Below are 19340 nucleotides of genomic sequence, written 5' to 3'. Positions count from 1 at the left end.
TCATGAGGGAGAAGGAAATACACAAGGACATGGGCAAGAAGTACTTCCTTGGCGATCTTTAATTCTACTCTGAGTCGTTCAAAAAAAACTTTAGTCCGACCATGATCTCTAAGGGTACACTTGTCAAATTTGTCGAAAGAAAAGTTTTTGTGAAATTGTCCAAAAAGTTTCGTCATTTGGCCGGTTTGTTTTTCAACTTTTTTCGAATTTCGATTACGGATAGGTCAGGAAAGTTTGGATTTGGTAAGGAAATGAGGTAAAAAATATCTTCTTTTGGTAGCACATCTTGTAGAAAGTTTTGGAGGGAGACTATAGTTATAAACTTCATGAACATATATATTTTTACAACAATATAATCATTATTTTACATTAATTAACGATGATAGACATTACTCTAACCTGTAAAACAGATTCGTAAAGTTTTTTTCTAAAGCTACCCATTGTAGTCAAATGATAAAATAATTTAATTATAATTTGATTTTTCCTTTCTGAAAATCTAAATAAAAACAAAATAAAATAATGATTCATTCGCCATAAAAGGATTATCAAATTTTCTTAACTGGTCCTTCTTTGCTCAATTCGACAATCTTATGTAAAAAAACTAAAACAAAGAAAAAACTTTTATAATAATTTTTATAGGTATCAAAACTAATTAGTGCCAAAAAACTAAAAGTGCATTCTTTGTATCTTCATTAAGTAGGTAGGGAGTTTTTGCATTTTTTTATACTTTGGTGTAGATGTAGGACCTAAAGATGACCACTAAGGACAGGGCAATTTTTCATAGGTAATTTTTATACACTACGACAACTTTTCTGCTCTATTTGTTTTACCAAATTCGAAAAAAGTTAAGAATCAAACCAATGTATAATCAATATCGTCTTTTCCTCAAATTCTAAGGGGCAATTTTTTGTGAACAAACTTTCTTGTCATGTATCATTTCTAAATAAAAGGTTACTCGGTCAAATCATATTATCCCTTACAAATAAAATCTAACTGTAAAATTTTTCTTTCTCGAAAAAAAAAAATGATTTTTGGGTTAATTTTTGTTACTTGTCAAAAATGTCAAAGATTTTTATAAACTCCCATCACCACTTTTAAGAAAAATCCTTGTAATAAACACATCTATCATTATTAATACTAATAATCTTTCTTATATCTATATAGGAATTGCCTGATCGACTACAAGTACAACATCAAAATATCGGATTTTGCCATGTTCCGCCCAATTTATGCCAAAGACTATTATCAAATTGAGGACTCAAAGGAAATACTATCTCTTCGTTGGATCCCATGGGAGGTTTATATCATGGTAAGAGCAATAATGATTCTTTATTTTGTCATACACTGGGTGGAAACTTGACAATTACATATTTTTATTATATTGATTTGAGAGGTTCTGTTTGAGGAAATTAGGGTTGTCTGTAATTGTATAGGTAGTCATCTATCTCAAGCACCTGTTGCTTTTTTTTTTTCAATTGGACGAGAAATGTCATCACAGCGATATTCGAGGCTTAAGGCATCAGCTCTTCTTTGTACAGGTCACCTCCAATAGTGGCTCGTAAGGCCATCTACAATGTTATAAAGAAGCTAGACCGCAACGAGAGAGTTGGGGGTGGGGGCTCTGGAAAAAAGCTAATCATTAATGCGAATTCCCTCAAAGACGCCATCAAAAAGGATCCAACCAAGTCTCTGGGAGCCCATGCCAAGAATCTTAACGTCAGTAGCACGCCCTTGTTCGAAAATGTTAAAAAGTTGGGTGGATAGTCCATGATCAGGTTGCAAAGGCCTCTCTTCACAGCCGTCATGAAGATGGCCAGTCTTCAACATTTCTAGGGCCTCTTAACAAAATGAAGAATGCATCGCCAGGGATAGTTATCCTCTCCTCAAACAAAAATACTTTTGACGTTGATTCCGTCTACAATCGCCTTAATGACCATTATGCCAGCTTCCAAGAAATCAATGAACACCTTCGAACGGTGACATCCAGCAATATCCATGGTACTAGGGATCGTTGCCTCCAACGGTATTATGGCGGCCCTTAGCTGGTTCCTGCAGGACTACAGGCTCAAGCCAGGATGTACATCGACTTTTTCAGGGTGGGTCGAAGCAAATTTCCCTTACAGCAACGTCGTCATTCAGCAAGTTTGGGGCCCCCATTCACAGTAAGAAAACTACTCAGAACTTCTTAGCTTTCTGGTGCAAGAGAATGTGGCTACCATACAGTCTGAATGTACATCCCCTCTACTCGTCTTTCTGGCCTCACATCGAGAGGAGGACTTGTAGTATCCGTCACCCTTACGTTGAAGGCATAAAGGCCTCTGACGACGAGGAGTGGGCTGCTATGGGCGCGAAATTCATGTGAATAGCTGCAACTCTTTTTGCATGAGGCTTGTCACCATCTGTGAAGCCAATGGCGGTCAAATAGAATACATAAATTTGTTATTGGCTATGTATCAGACAACATTAATAAAGATTTTTGTTAAATGTATAGTTAAAGAATGTCAAGCTAATTTCTTTTTCCTTCCAAGTGTCTACCTTGTATTAGTTGTATATTATATAGTCAGCACAAAAGTAAGCCAGAATCACTTCCTCAAAATTGAGCATGAATTACATTCATAACTACGTTGTGGTCTAGATTCATTTTTAATATTGTAGATGGTCTTTCTAGCCACTGTTGGAAGTGACCACACAAAGAAGAGTGGATGCCTTAACCCTTGAATTGGACAAATTATCATCAAGTTCTATTTAAATATTATTCGTATTTATCCTTTGAAGACTTTGCAAATTACATGCGATGTAGCCCAAATTAATAGTCCAATAAAACAATGATCAATTGATATTTTTTATTTATAAAGGATCATATTGGGATCAATATAAATTTCATAAATCAAGTAAATATTTTAACCTATAGCTAAAAGTATTGGTTATCTTAAATCATCCTAGAAGATTGAATGTATATACTATTATTCACTCAAATACGTCAATGAAATAATTGAATGTATGTTTATATGAAGTGAAAAAAGTAATTTTCTACTTTTCTGGATTTTGATTTAATATTGTTTTGATATTGACGCAACTCATATATTGTACTTGTTATGTACTATTCGTAGCTTGTATAAGCAGATTGTACAAGTTGCATTATATCGGATTATATCCGTCAATAACCTCAGTATTGGTAATTATTGCCAATTGTTCATAATAAATACTTAATTTTAAAATGTCAAAATGAAACGTGAGCATATATTTTTACATGTAATATGCATAACTTTGGGCATTTTAACTTAAACGTTTACCCCCTCCCCCCCTACATTTTTGTAGAAATAGGTAAATTCATAAAATTCAAGATTTGATTTGATTGAGTGTCATATATGCAACACATTGTACTTTTATGTACAAAAAAAATCCTTTTTCAAGCCTAAATTAAAAATTCTTTATTTTATATATTTCAATCATTTTCTTTGACAATTAAAAGTTCCTTGTAATTGACAATTCATCAAAAAATATATTACAATACAATCTTAATCTATTACTGTGTTGCCTACAATCTGTAAAAAGATGATTATAGACACTTTAATCATTATCTAACAGCCGCATCATTAATATAAAGGCATGATGTTGACCTCTTGATTTTTTATTTGTATGTTATAAACTTATAAATGTGATTTTTTTATTTTTAAATAGCGAATAGTTTAATAATGTAACATCTAACAGTTATGCTCGACCTTTTTCTTACTGAATACCGGGCAATCCTTAACAATTTTACTGCGGACAGGCGGGAAGGGGGTTGAAATTATACTAATAAAAGTAAAATTGGATCCACTCAATTTACTCATATGGAACTTTATTTTACATTTCTCCAAGAATAGAAGGCTAAATCAATCGGAGCATTGAGCTTTTGTATTCACAACTAGAACCAAAATATCCAACACGTGACACATGAGCCTTATTCGGAGCATTGAGCTTTTGTATTAACAACTAGAACCAAAATATCCAACACACATGGTGGCACATGGGCCTTATTGCAGCCTGCCTAATGTGTAATTGCGCCTCACAACTGATTCTCACTTCAACTAGTATTTTTTCAAAAAATATCACTCGGGAAAAAAAAAATATATGTTAGAACACAGAACAAAATGTAAGAATTTCTTTTCTAAAATGAAAGTGATAATTGTTTGATGTTTCTTGGAGACTCTCAATTTTTTTCAGGTATTAGACGCAGTGTAAAAGTATGAGAACCACTTGTCTAAATAACTCATCTCGTTTTTTTTTTATTGTAACTTGTAGAAATCGAAAAGTTATAACCTATAAATTCACATAACAAATGTTTTGCATCAACTTAAAAATAATTTTGAAGGCCTCCATCGTCAATACAACGAAAAACCTGGCAAGGTATTCAGACGCCAATTTTAGATTGTGATGGAGAAGAAAGGCTTTCAATATAAATAATCAGTTTACATTTGATGTGGCTTTCAAATGAATAAAAAGTAATCTTTCTATATCTTATACATGCAGGTCTCATAATTAGCCGTTAAAGTTATTACGGATTTACGTTGTCCACCCTGTACATCTACCCAATATTCCATAGACATATTTGACCCAATTAAGGGTTTATTATTCAAATTTATGGAATGGTTTCAGTTACACAAGAGTTGTTACTCTAGTTTAAAACCTTGATTGGATTTAAAAAAACTTATATTGACCCAATTTGACACCTTTCAACCATAAAATCCATCAATTTCTCATTATTTTATTTTCACAATCAATTGTTACTACTTTAAGAACAATTATCAACGCCCATAAAGGTTCATAAGGATAATTTGCTGATAAAAAGTGAGGATAATCCGTCAACGAATACAAATGTAATGATCCACACTCAATTTTGAAAACAATCATTCTAGCTTGCTTTTGTGTTGAGTATGTACATTAAAAGACTTTCAATATAATTGTTGCTGTTTTAAATATTCTGTTAGTGGTAGACGACTCAGAGTCACGATAGGGTTCATATCTTCCTGAATCCAATGTTGGAAAATGATAACTTTCCCATGCTCCAGTATATATCGTAGAATCATAAACCCTTGTTCCTTTGTCATAAGAGTCCTTCAGTCTTTTTATAAATATTATTTTAGTATAATATTCGTAAAGGCTGTCTGTTTTTAGAGCAGGGGATTTTTGTTTTGTTGTAGTTGTCGTTATCGTTGTATTCTTATGAATTTGATATTTTCTATGATGTTTTGACCGATGGTGTCGATGCCGGTGGTGGTGATGCCGGTGCAGTTTGTCTCTTGTCTTATTACCGTGAATGCCTAATAACGTTGTCAGTAAAAAGGCTTTCGTAGAAGAGTTGACTTGCCCATGATGCGATACAGCTGCTTTGATATTGTTTGAGATAGGCGTAGATTCTAGCGAGCTATGATGGCTTACTGTTATTTGTTTTGTTTTGTTGAGAGATGATTGTTTTAGTGGCGTCATTGAAGTTGAATTAGATATAGTCGATGACGTATTACTTTCTTTTCTGTTTAAGGCATGGGACTTTTTAAACTTGAGTATAGTTTGGTTGCTCTGTGCCTCTACCATGGTTTTATAAGGTGCTAATCCATAGTTCATATTTTTGAAGATGATGATTGAATTTTTTGTCAGTGGAGGAACCGTAACTATTTGATTAATAATCTTAGTAACTATCCGCGTTGCCCAATTTGACTTGGATTGATCTGACTCACAAAAGATAGCAATGTAAAATATTTTAGAAACTCTTAAATGTCTTAAATTGCTTACCAATTGAGAATGATAATAGAAGAATATAAAAGTTTAACATGACTCGCATGATACTAATATTATTTAAAGAAAGAAAACCTTTGATTTAATATATTAATTATTGTTTATTTTTTTATTTATTTATTCTCATAATATAAATTCAAGTATCGTATTATAGCAAAAACTGATTTATCATTCTTTTACCCTATGACATCATACTTTTCATGCTTGATATATGACTCTTTGATTATATGTATAGTAAGTTGATATCTTTTTAAGCTCAAAAACTTTGTGAATACAAATATATAGTCAAATACCTTACTATGGCCTTCCAGTATTACGAACGTATTATCTCATGGAAATAAGGCTATAATCATGTGTTGTTTTTTAAACAAATTCCAAAGATAACTTTAGATAATGTTATGTGGGAAAATACTATTTACAATAAAATTCGCTTCTGCTCAATTTAAAATTGATGAAGTTATACGTTGAAGCTATACAGAGAATGGCTCCAAAACTTGCTGTAGCAGTTAATTACGATTTTATGCGGGTTATTTTTAATTACGAGGTTTCAGTACGCAACCAAACGATAGCTGAAACATAAATAAAGAAGTTTTTTTTTCCATATCGGAGCAATTGCAAAATAAGTTAAGGCACCTGCGATCTCCTCCATGCCGGTCACAGGTTTGAGAAGTTGGAGAGACCGTTGGCATCTCTATCCAGAATGAAAGATCTAAAAGTCTATTAGACCCCCATACGGGTAAGAAGAGCCAAAACTTCTGCAGCAAAATCATGACCGACTTCTGGCCTTCTTGATTATGGCCATCGTTCAACCCTAAAGTTTAGCCCGCTAAACTTTTGTTTTTGGGGTGTCTTGGTAAAGAATTTTGGCTACACCTCTGACCCAAATTTAGATTCCCTCCAAGCTGTCATCATGGCAGTGTAGTACGCAATTGACTCGGCCTTCATCTTCAAGACCTGCTAATCTTTCCTCCAGCGTGTTGAGCTGTTATTGTTTGCAAAGGACGAACCATGTTTAAATACTATATTTAGCTATTTGTATATCCAATATCACAGATTGGTTTGATCTTTTCTTTATTCCATAAAATTACATTTTTCGTCATTTGGCCATAATACTGAAAGTTTCGGGTCTCCACTCTGTTTATAAAGTGTGTTTGTTAGTGATGGGACGATTTAAAAAAAATTGCAAGACCTACTCCGATGCGAATCTAGTAAAAATTCCCGATGCCGATTTTTTAATTTTCTAAATAATTGATAGAAAAGAGCAATTTGTTATCAGAGGCCCCAACAGGATTATATTTTGGGAAGGGTTGGTTGGTTTTTGGAATTTTTTTTGAAAACTTCAAATATAAATTTTTTTTAAAAAACTTTCAAATGTAAATTTGATATTTAAATTTTTTTTTAAAATATACTCCTATTCACAAAATATTAAAGTTTTTTATAATTTTTTTTTTTTTTTGGAAAAATTGTTAATATTAAATTTGGTAGTAAAAAGCAAAAATTCTTTCATTTTTCATTCCCAGCTATTTTTTACATAACTAAAAAAATAAATAATTAAAAATTAGACTTGCAAACGAAACATTATTTTACCGATGCCGATTTCAGAAAAAAACACCCGATTCTCCTATTCTGGTTAATCGTCCTATCACTAGTGTCTATATCAGGGGCGGCTAACTGGCGCCACAGGCTACACACGGCCCTCGTCCTTACTTAGTGCGGCTTGGAAATAAATCAATAAAAATTTATAATAATTTTACACAAAAGAAATGGTCATATGACCCTCTAATAATAATAAAAATTCACCATCTTAATCATGGAAAGTGGCCCATCCCTGGTCTACTTTATATATAGTTAATCTTGAATAAAAATCAAGAAAAAGAGATATCCCTAATTTAGTTTCGTGGCACTTGTTTCTGTCAATTTTGGTGTTCGAATTCAAATTTCTGAGATGAGTTGAAGCCCTTCAAAATTTACAATATAGTTTGGAATCTTTGTTTGATTTATGTGACTTAATTTTGCTCCGATAGTAAGGGCTTTCAATTATAATCACTCAACGTATTAATTTATCCATTACATGGATTCGGACCACTTTAAGTGTAGTCTAACAGGGGCTCCAATGCAGCAAAGGAGTGGTTAGGGGAATTTAAGGGCCATGGCTCACCTGTGGCAAATATTGTAAGGGACAATAAATTCTCATTCAGATAATTAAATATTTTGTAACAAATTTTATTTTGTTATGTCGAAAATTTTATTTAACAAAAGTTGAAACGTGTTAAAAAGTCCTCTAAGGGCGGTAAATATATTCTGAAGGGACGCCTAATAAAAAGAACATATGATTATTATGATTATTTTTAAACCAAGATACGGAATTCTCACAGACAAATCATGATTTTAAATAAAATGAACTTTTCTAAATCTGTAGAGAAGAGACTGTAAAAAGTACACGTTACTGTGACACTGTGACCCACTCCCAATTGTACTAAAGGATTAATCAAAATAATTTATTTTAACAAATGAACAATAAACGTTATGTTGGGTTTCGGTCTAAAAATCCTGGACCGCTCCGAGAACGTAGTAGTTTTTTGAACAAAGTTCGGTCTAAGCCCTTTAAAAGAAAAATGTGGTATGAATCGATCTTACAAAAAAAAACAAAATGGCTCTTGATCGGCCTCATTTAAAATTTGGTCTATACTAATTCCATAGATAAATTGTTGATGATGTCATATGTTTTTCAAAATTGTGAATAACGTCATATGAAGTTAAATATGTTGGATAAATAATATTTGTACAGCTCATAAATATGGATTGAGGAGAAAATTGGTGCATAGATTGCGATTGAAGCTCTGCTGGTGGACCCCGAATACAGTCTGAAATCTAACTCCCAAGGAAACTTATTTAACTCATAGAAAAATGAGAAATCTCATTATAAAAATTTTGTCATAACTTATTGATTCACCGTCAATAAATTTGGCTTAAAACATTTACATGGTCATTTTTCAAATAAGAGTGATGCAATAAATTTATGAGGCTGTTGAATTCTGGCACGTCTCCTAACATTGTTTTTGTGATGCTAAAGTTTTTTTATTAAGGCTCTAGTCAACCTCACAAAATAATTGGATTTAGTAAATAAAAGAAGGTCTGATTAACTCTGTAGGATATTTGATGTAAAAACCAGAGTGAATATAATCATTGTATAGGTGACCACTAGCCGTTCCGGGAAGGTGCACCTTACCTTTGTGCTATGGAAGGAAAAAAATAACGGCATTGAGTACGTGGGTTACATCTTGGAGTAACAACTTCAGCCATATGCCAATTCTCACTTCAGGTAAGAGATTTATATCTTCAACAGAATGGTGCTCATACTTGCAGGTCTAATATGATGCATAAGTGGCAAGACACTAATTTCACTAACTTTTGGAGCAACTACTTTTAGCCTCCATCCTTTTCGAATTTGAATCTCATGGAATTTAGAATCTGGTTTATTTTGGAGTAGAGGGTCTGGAAGAAAGACCATCCTAATTTGGATTCACAGAATGCGTCCTAAATTAAGGAACGGGGGTTATTTTTCAATGGAGATGACCTGTGCCTATTGTTACTTTTTTCCCTAATAGATTCAAAGCTGTAATTTATACAAATTACTGTGATATTCAGTAGTAGTAATGCCAAATTCTAGGTTACTAACTATAGAAATAAAAAAGTTATTTATTCGACAGTATTTAGGGTCCACTCTTTACACATGGAGACCGAAAAAATAAGTGACCTACGGGAAATCGATTACATTTCAGTATCCTCTCTGAAATCGCAGTCTGTACAAGAAATATCCGTCCAAACCACACTAGAAAAAAATAAGTAAAGTCAAAAGGGGGTCAAAAATTGGATCCTGGACTGCCTCTCAATTATAATTAGTAAACGAATACAAATCTGATCCTAGCTCTAAAACGTACATATACTTCCACAATGAAATTTCTTTTTACAATGTAATCCTTGTAGTAATTTTATTCAGAAAAAATGAGTGTCAAATTAAATTTTTTGTTCATTATTTACAATGTCATTTATGAAATTATTTATTTTCGTAATGATAATTATTTGACCTTTATTAACACAAAATTGAATGGTATTTGTCTGAAAATAAAAGAAACTATGGAATAGAAACCAGACTACACTCAAAAATCAATTGTGCTTCATACTTTCTCGTTTAATTGTACAATTTTATGAAATTATAGAAAATAATTAAAATATATTTCTTGTTCTCCCAGAATATTCTCTCTATTTCTCGAGATACCAGATACCTTCTTCATTAGATGTGGTTTCTGTAGTTGTACTAAGACTACTAAAAGAACTGGTTTTTGTTTTATCTCTCTTATCCGTCATTTCTTTGGTAGTCGTAGAGGTTTCTGGTTTTACAGAGGTTGCTGACAGGGTTTCTGTATAGTACGAAACCACGGTAATAATCCTTTCCTTCAATACCGTTCCTGGCTTTGGTGTCGTAGAAAGAGTTTCCGTGTAATGTACAATTCTTGATACGACTTTTTGAAGAAGAATTGTTGGCGGTGGTTTGGTTGGTGTGACTGTTTCAATAACCTGAATGTGATTAGTGACGACCTTACGGACTAATTTGGTCATTGGAGGAGGAGCAGGGGTTACTGTAACAGGGAATTCAACATAATTAGTAACAAGTATTCTCACCATCTTTGTTGATGGAGGGGCAGGTGTTGTTACTAATCGTGGGACTGTTATTATTCTCGTCACTATTCTTTGGACCATTATTGTGGGAGGAGGGCCTGTTGTTGTAATGGTACGGGGGATTTTTATAATCCGAGTAATGATTTTATCCACCATTTCTGTTAATGGTGCTGGGGTTGTTGGAATTATTTTTGTTATTCTTGTTATATGTGTAATAATTTTCTCTATCACTTCCGTTAATGGTGGGGATTTCGTTGTTACAGAAATGGATTTATTTATCACACTCACGACTTTCTCTGTTACCCATGTTGTGGCATAGGCTGATTTTGTACAATTGCATGAGCTATTTGATTGATTGGCGGTGCTGTTAGGATTCGATACATTTCCACTAGTCTCATTGCTACCGGCAGCTGTGTCATTGCTACCGCCTCCAGCACCTGTGGCATTGCCACTGCCAGCAGTGGTATCATTGCCAACAGATGTGGAATTGGCAGCACCACCAGCAGTGTCATTCCCACCACTACCAGCTGTGCCATTTCCACCAGCAGTATCATTACCACCGCCAGCAGCCGTGTCATTACCACCACCAGCAGCCGTGTCATTACCGCCGCCAGCAGCCGTGTCATTACCGCCGCCAGCAGCCGTGTCATTACCACCGCCAGCAGCTGTGTCATTACCGCCGCCAGCAGCCGTGTCATTACCGCCACCAGCGGCTGTGTCATTACTTGGGTCTTGACCAGCAACTACCGGTGCTGCGTAAGGCATCTCTTTCATTATATTGGAGGTGTTCTTTGTTGCTATTGTTGTGGATACATTATTTTGACCGCCTTTTTTTGACTCTGCATTGAGTAGTTTTTCTACTGGATTAGAGCCATTTGCTTTCTTTACCATTCCGGATAATTTTTTTACTGTCTCATCAATAAGAGTATCATTTGTCCCGGTTAAGTTTTTTTCACCGTCCTTGCTATCTACTTTTGGAGCTAAATATAACATTCCTGAACCATTTTCCGAACTATTTTTTGCCGTTTTTGGTTGGCTTTCATTTAATGAAAGATGGTGCTCGCTAGCATTTGGTACTATTATTGAGTGAGAGTAAAATGAACTCCCTTTCCCGAACAACTTACCGCCACCTACGCGGGCAACAAAAAAAAAAGGAGAGTTTTTCTACCAATATATATTAAAATACTATTTACCTTGAGCAAATGTTGAGCACACAAAATAACTCAAAACGTTTAAAGCAAAAGCACTATTACGCCACATTCTCCTCGATATATATCTACGTATTTTGCAAGAATGTTCCAGGCCTTACATCGATGTAATATTGTTATTCAAATCTCTCATAACAATAAGTATATTTATTTACAAAGCTAAACATATTATCAAACACAATTTGATCTCTTTATAACAACAACATTTATTCTAAATATTTAAAACAATTAAAACTTCCTTTTATGAACCTATTCAACGAGATTGAACACAATTGATTGTGTGGTGTATTTTGATACCTTATTGACTAGTCCACTTCGTCCATTTTTCGTTCCATGATGGACATGGAGTATAAAGTTGTATTACTCATGGAAGTACATGAAGCAAGAGGCATGATTATATCTGCGAAATAAAAAATATACATATGAAAAATGGTTGTAGGTAGTTTTAACACAAATATGTTCGCCCCTGGTAATTTTGCTGCATGCCATCATAGTCCTGGTCTTTTTTATAGGTTTCTGTATTATCGGTTCGAAATTTACAGTTGCATCTCGATTAGATTAATAATATAGGAATATGATATCAATATGATTGACTTAACATTTATCAACCATTGATTAAATAATATTATAGTCAGTTTTGTTCTTCTTTGATTTTTGAATAGTATACACTCAGTGAATACAACATTTTGGGATTTCAAATATTAGTTCAAAATGAGTTGCTTAAAACACCATGTGATGATGATATAAAATTATAATGACAACTAATTTTATAGCTTTATAATTGCACAAAGTTCAATTGTTTTGACAAACAGAAATTGCGCAAAGAAATGATGTTTTCCACCAGAATAGGTTGTGTGATAATATTAGAACTCACGACTGACTATTCATTTTTAACTATTAGTCATTTCATAATTATGTTCTTTGTTTCTTCTTCTCCTAGCGGCATAATTAATCTGACTGAGATATAACAGTAAATTTTGAACTGATAATATTAAAACATAAAAAGACGGCGAATATGTCATACGGTAAAATTTCCTCGAAGCAAAACTGTTTGTGGCAAAACCACCAGCTACGATCAAAAAGTACTTTGATACTCACGATCTCCTTGTTTAGAACTATTGCTCTTGTCCTCATAGTCAAAGCATGACGTATTTCCGTTTAGTCCTGTGTATTTCAATAGAACAGACGATACATTTGGGGGTTTTGGAATGCCTCCTTGTAAAAACATGACTTGACCATTTACTCTTAATCTGAGCCCAGATGTAGAATTACCCTTGCATTTGAGTGCATTACATTCTGAAGATTAAAAATAGTTACATTTTCAAGGATTCTTTTGAAATTCAAAATTATACTCACGGATTTCACGATCCCCCGTGATATTGGGACAATGAACACATTCTATTTAAAGGATATATGAGGAAAAGTTAATACATGTAATCAAACAGTGGTTAATTGGCAGGACAGCTCGGGGTTCATGCCTTTCTCTCTTGACATGAATATTTTATAAGGTGGCAAATGTTAGAAGAAGTTTTAAAAAAAATTAATGAATAAATATGGCGTGAGAAAATTTTCCCGTCTATCTGTATTCAGTGGAAGGGTCAATTTAAAACTATGCATGCCTGAATAATTCTTCAAGATGTCATAAATGACAAAAACTTGCAAACAAAATGGAAAAAGATCAACCTTTTGTTTTTTGTTTTTTTGGAAAAAAGATTGACTTTTTCAAAGACAAAAAAGTTCAATTTAAAAATAGAAAGAACAGTTTAAAAATAAATAGAAACCTTTTTTTTTCAAAAAATGATAGATGAAAATGAAAGCTAGTATGATATTTATCCTTCCACGAATAACTATTTTCAATTTGTATCCACAAATTAGTCTTATTAACCCTGTGGGTGTATTGGGAAATTACAACGAAAGTAGACAAAACGAACGGTCACAATTAAAGAATAAGTAATTAATTAATTTCATTTGAAAGGGACCCTATTTAGGCTAAATTAAGTATCTTTAATCAAACAAAGGCTTTAAACCAGGGATGTCTAACCCACGGCCCACTTAATGATTAAGTGCGCTCCATATCTCACTTTCACTTCTAATAGTGTTTTTTCAATTTTTTGAAAAAGCAACGCTGTTGGTGAAAATTTTTACTGAGGAAACAAAGAAAAATCCATAATTTGTCAGGAATTATTTTCTAAATAAATAAAGCCATTCCATCAAATAATGCAATGGAGAAAAAAAATCAAAAATCTCCTTAGGGCCCTCCTGAATAGATTTGCCTTTATTTATTTTATCAATTTGCTCTTGACAAATTACATTTGGCCTAAATTCGAAATAAATATGTATTTAATAGTTTTGTTTTATGAAGCCATTTTGTATTATATTTAATTTGAGAGGTTCTGTGGTCCATTAAATAATTTCACGTTGGAATGCAACCCATTATATCGAAAGGTTGGACATATCGGCTCTAAACTATAGCTATTAACAATTTATAATTTGGACCCCATTTGCAAATATATTCTGGTGCCGGTGTTGGGATGTATGGACTTATAAAATCTAAAATTTAATCGGGGATATTCTGCCTTTCTTAATTTTTCTTCAAGTTTTTTTATATGTTGACATACAAAAATAGTGAATACAATTTTATTTTTTTTGTCTTAAAAAAAAAAAGGTGAGAAAGGGCCCTTTGGGAGAGGTGGGAGGGGTGTGTGGTTAATAAAAGCACGTGGTTTTATGTATTGGTTCATTAAAAGAACAACTTATTTTCTGCATGGGGTGAGGATGGAATAATGATGTCTGATCGTCCCCGACGTTACATATTAAAAGACGTACAAAACTCATTCCATTTAACCAATATAATTATACAAAAAAATAAAATAAAAATTACCCGTTTTCTCTGAGTAGAAGGGTAGATCAACTTTGTTATTATGACGTTCCTCTGAGAACGCAAGGGATTCACTTATTAATAAGAAGAAAAAAAAATTAATTAAATGACATGTTGGCAAAAATTATATAAATATGTCAAATACTTTTTGTCATGTTCTTCACTCCGCTTAGCTCGACGATGCGAATTATATGACAAAGTTTCATTCGACGTATCTGAATCTGTTTGAATCATCACGTTCACAGGGCTTTTATTTTTAGCCATGCCAAATATACGTTTTTTTAACTCTGAATTCGATATGTAGAGGGGTATTTGTTGTTCCTGCTTTCGTTCATCCTCGACCCTTCGCCGTGCAGCCTCTTTCTTATCAAATAAAAATTTAGGTTTACTTGAAGTTGTTGTATTTCTTTGCATTCCGCCTTTATTCTTTATCTGAATGTTTTTGGAGGTCCGGCCATGGGATGTTTTAAGTGTCTCAACGACCTTGATGATTTTTGTAATCATTTTTTGTTTGACAATGGTTTGCCTCGAAGGTGCTTTGGTCTGAGTGACTGCCACTATCACAAATTCAGTGATCATTCGCTGAACCAATGCTGTTAGTGGAGGTGTTCGTGTGGTTACAAAGATGGGAACCATTATGGTATCGGTTATAACCATAGGAATGAGAGAGGTCAAGCGTGGAGGATGTGTAGTGACAATCATTGGGACTGTGATATATTGAACCACAGCCCTTCTTACCATGATTGTCTGTGGAGCTTTTGTTGTCGTGACTCTCATTGGTACAGTTACAATCATTGTTATTATTGAATTAACCATGGTTGTTAAATAGGGTTTATTTGTCGTTACTCGCTTTGGGACTTTGATTATTTCCGTGACGACCTTCTCAATCATTTCTGTCATGGGTTTATGTGTAGTGGGGAGGGTTCGAACTACTTTGATGACTTCTGTAACGATTGAGTCCACCATTTCGGTTCTCTGTCTTGGTTTTGTTTGTACAACTTTCAAAATTTTAGTGACAACGGCGTCTACTAACTTAACGTTTCGTGGCATTTTAGATGCATTATTGGATAGGGTCGTTTGATTGCAATTGCAAGGAGTAGTTGGGTCGACTGGGAGCCCTTAAATATGTATATAGGTATATGTAAAAATAGAACCAAAGATAATATTAACGTAGCTCTTACCATTCGTACTCCTAAAATAACAGCCGCCATAGCACATGAGTAGAAATACGCCAGGAAAGATCATTCTCATATTTGAGTAAAATTTTGCTTTATTCCTTTTGACGGAGGAACAATTCTAATTGTTTTATTAATCTTTTCGTGTTTATAAACATTTCATTTTAATTTTCTAAATAGACGTAGATAATAGTTGGTTGATTAGAACTCTTATGAGATAAATTATTTATTTTCTACCTCACTTTTTCTACATACTTAATGAGGGACATCCGCAGGGGGAGCCGGGAGGGGCTGTAACCCCCCTAGGAAATTTGGTATTGTTACTAAAAAATGTAATGTTTAAAATTTAATTTAATTTTTTAAATTTTTGGTAAATGGCTATGGATTTTTAGAAATTTTTCACCGAAAAATTTAATATTTGAATTTATAATATTTACAAGTTTAATTTAATATATTGTTTCCACAAAATTTCAGTTCTTTTTTTCTGAAAAAAAAACTAATTTTTTTGAGAATAGCTATGGATTTTGAAATTTTTCTCCCAAAAATTAATTACTGGAAATTTTTTTTCATAAAATTATATTTTTTTCAAAAAGTTTCATTTGATGGACAAAGCTCTAGATTTTTGAAAATAGCTATGAATTTTCAAAAATAATTTCAAAAAATTCAATTCTTTTATAAATAGCTGTAGATTTTTGAAATTTTTTCAGAAAAATTTAATTTTTCAAATTTTTCCCCCCAAAAATGGTAATTTTTGGATTTTTTTCTCAAAAATTCTCAAAAATTTCTTCCAAAAAAAAGAAATATATATATACCTGCGGACACCCTTGATAATAGTGTCGAAACTCGGTCCAAGACCGCATTTTTTATCGGTATAGTCTTAAGTGATTTTTTATAAGCCGATTTGGAAACTTATTTTGGTTCAGACTACGATATCAGACTCTAGACCAAAATTCAATAATTTTATGCCAACCTCCATTACTACACCTTTTGGGTGCGAGGTGAATGCCTCCAGAATCTGTCATCCAAACACTGAGGCCCTAACAGCCACAGTCAGACAGCACTGGGACGCCATATCAGGGAGTACCAGGTCTTCCGACGCCGTCTGTAAGCCATCATTTACTTAAGGGCGGCAACATTAATTATTTAGAGACACATATCTATTTATTGTATTAATTTTGTAGAAATTCAACTGTTAATTAATAAGTTATATCTTACCAAATTTTAAAATTGAAAGTGTTCAGATTTTAATGGATCACTTGGTATATACAGGGTGTCCACGATAAATTGGAACTACTCTAAACTTCATCCAGATCCATAATGTGGATATTTGGGGTTAAATCATACTAATATAAAAGGTTGCCTGAACAATACTCTATAACTTCCACTACAATTGTTTTGACAACAAACAATAGTCATCATGGAACACGCAAGGAGAGACGCCATCCTCGAATTGGCTTGTGCGGGACACAAGCCCTCTGCTATCTACAAACTTCTTAACTACTCCAAGACCACGGTGTACTGGGTCTTCAATGCCTGGGAGGTTGAGGGGCAGGTCTGCTGCAAGGTCCACAACATGAGAAATGACCGACTCCGCACTCCCCACTTCCTTGACGGCCTCCAGAAGTCCATCAAGGCTTCGCCGGGGACTTCCTTGTCCAGGTTGGCCAAGAACCGTGGAGTGAGCAAGCAGCTGGTCTCCAAGGCTGTGAATGAGGACCTCAGGTACAGGTCATACCGAATGACCAAACAACACATCCTCACGACATCCATAAAGGCCACCAGGCTCACCAACGGTAAGCGTCTCCTCAATGACCTGAAGAGCCATGGAGGAAGAATCATCTTCTTCTCCAACGAGAAGAACTGGACTGTCGACAGAAGCTACAACGTCCAGAATGACAGGTGGCTTGCCAAGGAGAGAGAAGAGGTTCCTGCGGTCTTCACCACAAAGTTCCCGGGCTCCATTAAGAGGGAGTGGAATGCTGTCGATTCCGCGGAAGTCATCAAGGCATGGAAATCCTTTAGGGGCAGGATGGAGAAGATGGTGGCTGCTGAGAGATCACATGTTGAATAAATTTATTATTTAATGTTATATCTTACTTTTTCATATTAACAAATACACTCCAAATTCCATCAAGCAGGTTTTTTATCAAGCAGGTTGAATCTCCACTTTTTTTGTTTAAAATTTTCCCACAAATCGATCATGTTTTGATTGCTTTCCACAACCATGCCTTGATGGGGGGAGATACAGCCCCTTCAAACGCCCTTGAACCCCCTAATAACAGTTTGAAAGCGGCCTTTGATTTTTAAACAGATCCCTAACTCTAATTCCTTATTTTATCAACCATTTTATTTGTTGTGGAATAAATACTAAATGGTGTGAAAAACAAAGTTACCAAAGTTTATTTCTAATGTATTTATTTATTATTCATTCAAGGAGGATTCATTTAATGATCTTTTTATTTCCTATATTCTAGGGTGCTTGGTCCATTAAAAGTGATATTTGGTCGTTTGGAGTGACCCTCTGGGAAATTTTTAATAATTCACATAGCACAGTATTCGAAGATCTAAATGATGAGCAGGTCATTGAGAATTTAAATCACTGGTATCACTCAGATGGCTTCCATTTACTTCCATCAAACCGATCTCTGACTTGTTCAAAGGAAATATCGGATCTCATGAACGAATGTTGGTCTAGAGATCCAGACTCAAGACCAAAGTTCTCCGAAATTCATACATTTTTGAATAACAAGGTATTGGGGCACATTCCTTGGTGTGGATTGGACAAAGTCAAGGATAATAGTTACTCGGACATCTAAGGATTATCGGATTATCATCTAAGGAACTACCATATCAAGAAAAGAAAAAGTTCCTTTTTATTTGTTGGCCTCCCATCAAAAAGTTCCTTTTTTTTTGCCTCCGTTTTCTAGTCTTTTTATTTTTACACACCTGATTCTATCTATGTATTTGTAATTGATATTGATAACCCATCTCCTTAACCTATAAATCACCATTCCAATGCCTATCCCGACCCGTCAATTGTGTTTGTTTCCACAGGTCTTGTATACAAATATAAAATTATTCTACTCAAAAATATATAAAAACCTTCATTATTACTAAATTATTTATATGTATAATATATAAATATACTATTGAATTTTATTAATAAGTAATATTTAATATCATATTACCTTTCATTTATTACTTTACTTTCCAAGGGTTACCCAGCATTCCTGGGGAGAACGTTAGAGTATTCTTAGAGGCGTTATAATATAGTGGTATATGTTATATGAAATGTATTTTATGAATTTAAAAAAAAAGATGTGAACTAAACTTCAATACCATAACTACATAAATTCATGAATAAATGGGTCTAAATGAGAATTTCATCTTTTATTTTTATCAAATAATTGACAAATTGAAATTCTCAAGGAAAATTGCAAAAAAAAACACAACAGAATTTATTAACTTCCTTAAGAGAAACACCAATGTACATACTTTGATTTTTGTCTCACCTGCAAAGCCCAAAAAGTAAGTACTGAGTATTTTGTTGTTTAAAAAGAAGTCCCTCGATAACTGGCTCTGTTCTGGAAATTGAAAATACTATAAAATATTAATAAAGTATAC

The 19340-nt window shown here is 33.7% G+C and overlaps 3 protein-coding genes across 3 annotated transcripts in view; 1 reads left to right on the top strand and 2 right to left on the bottom strand.

Moving 5' to 3' along the window:
- The window catches only part of LOC121123971 (discoidin domain-containing receptor 2), a 73804-nt gene extending 54987 nt beyond the window's left edge, over positions 1–18817 (top strand). The window contains exons 11-12 of the mRNA XM_040719058.2: positions 1165–1309; positions 18191–18817. Coding sequence (XP_040574992.1) covers positions 1165–1309; positions 18191–18532 — 487 coding nt within the window. The 3' untranslated portion in view covers positions 18533–18817. The remainder of the gene's footprint in view (positions 1–1164; positions 1310–18190) is intronic.
- Positions 9751–11807, bottom strand: LOC121123972 (uncharacterized). Its single transcript, XM_040719059.2, has 2 exons — positions 11649–11807; positions 9751–11585 (listed from the first exon to the last, which is right to left on the bottom strand). The coding sequence occupies exons 1-2, from the start codon at positions 11713–11715 to the stop codon at positions 10039–10041; spliced, it is 1614 nt and encodes a 537-aa protein (XP_040574993.1). The 5' UTR covers positions 11716–11807; the 3' UTR covers positions 9751–10038.
- Positions 11766–15849, bottom strand: LOC121123974 (uncharacterized). The gene is made up of 6 exons (XM_040719061.2): positions 15723–15849; positions 14687–15659; positions 14545–14615; positions 13020–13061; positions 12762–12959; positions 11766–12063 (listed from the first exon to the last, which is right to left on the bottom strand). Exons 1-6 carry the CDS (start codon positions 15790–15792, stop codon positions 11969–11971), a joined length of 1449 nt encoding a protein of 482 aa, XP_040574995.1. The 5' UTR covers positions 15793–15849; the 3' UTR covers positions 11766–11968.
- Positions 18818–19340: the final 523 nt, after the last annotated feature.

The sequence above is a fragment of the Lepeophtheirus salmonis genome, chromosome 9 (assembly GCF_016086655.4).
Source record: "Lepeophtheirus salmonis chromosome 9, UVic_Lsal_1.4, whole genome shotgun sequence".
In the NCBI taxonomy this organism is placed as follows: domain Eukaryota; kingdom Metazoa; phylum Arthropoda; class Copepoda; order Siphonostomatoida; family Caligidae; genus Lepeophtheirus; species Lepeophtheirus salmonis.
The sequence above is the reverse complement of the archived record's forward strand: the minus strand, read 5'-3'. Positions and strand labels throughout refer to the sequence as shown.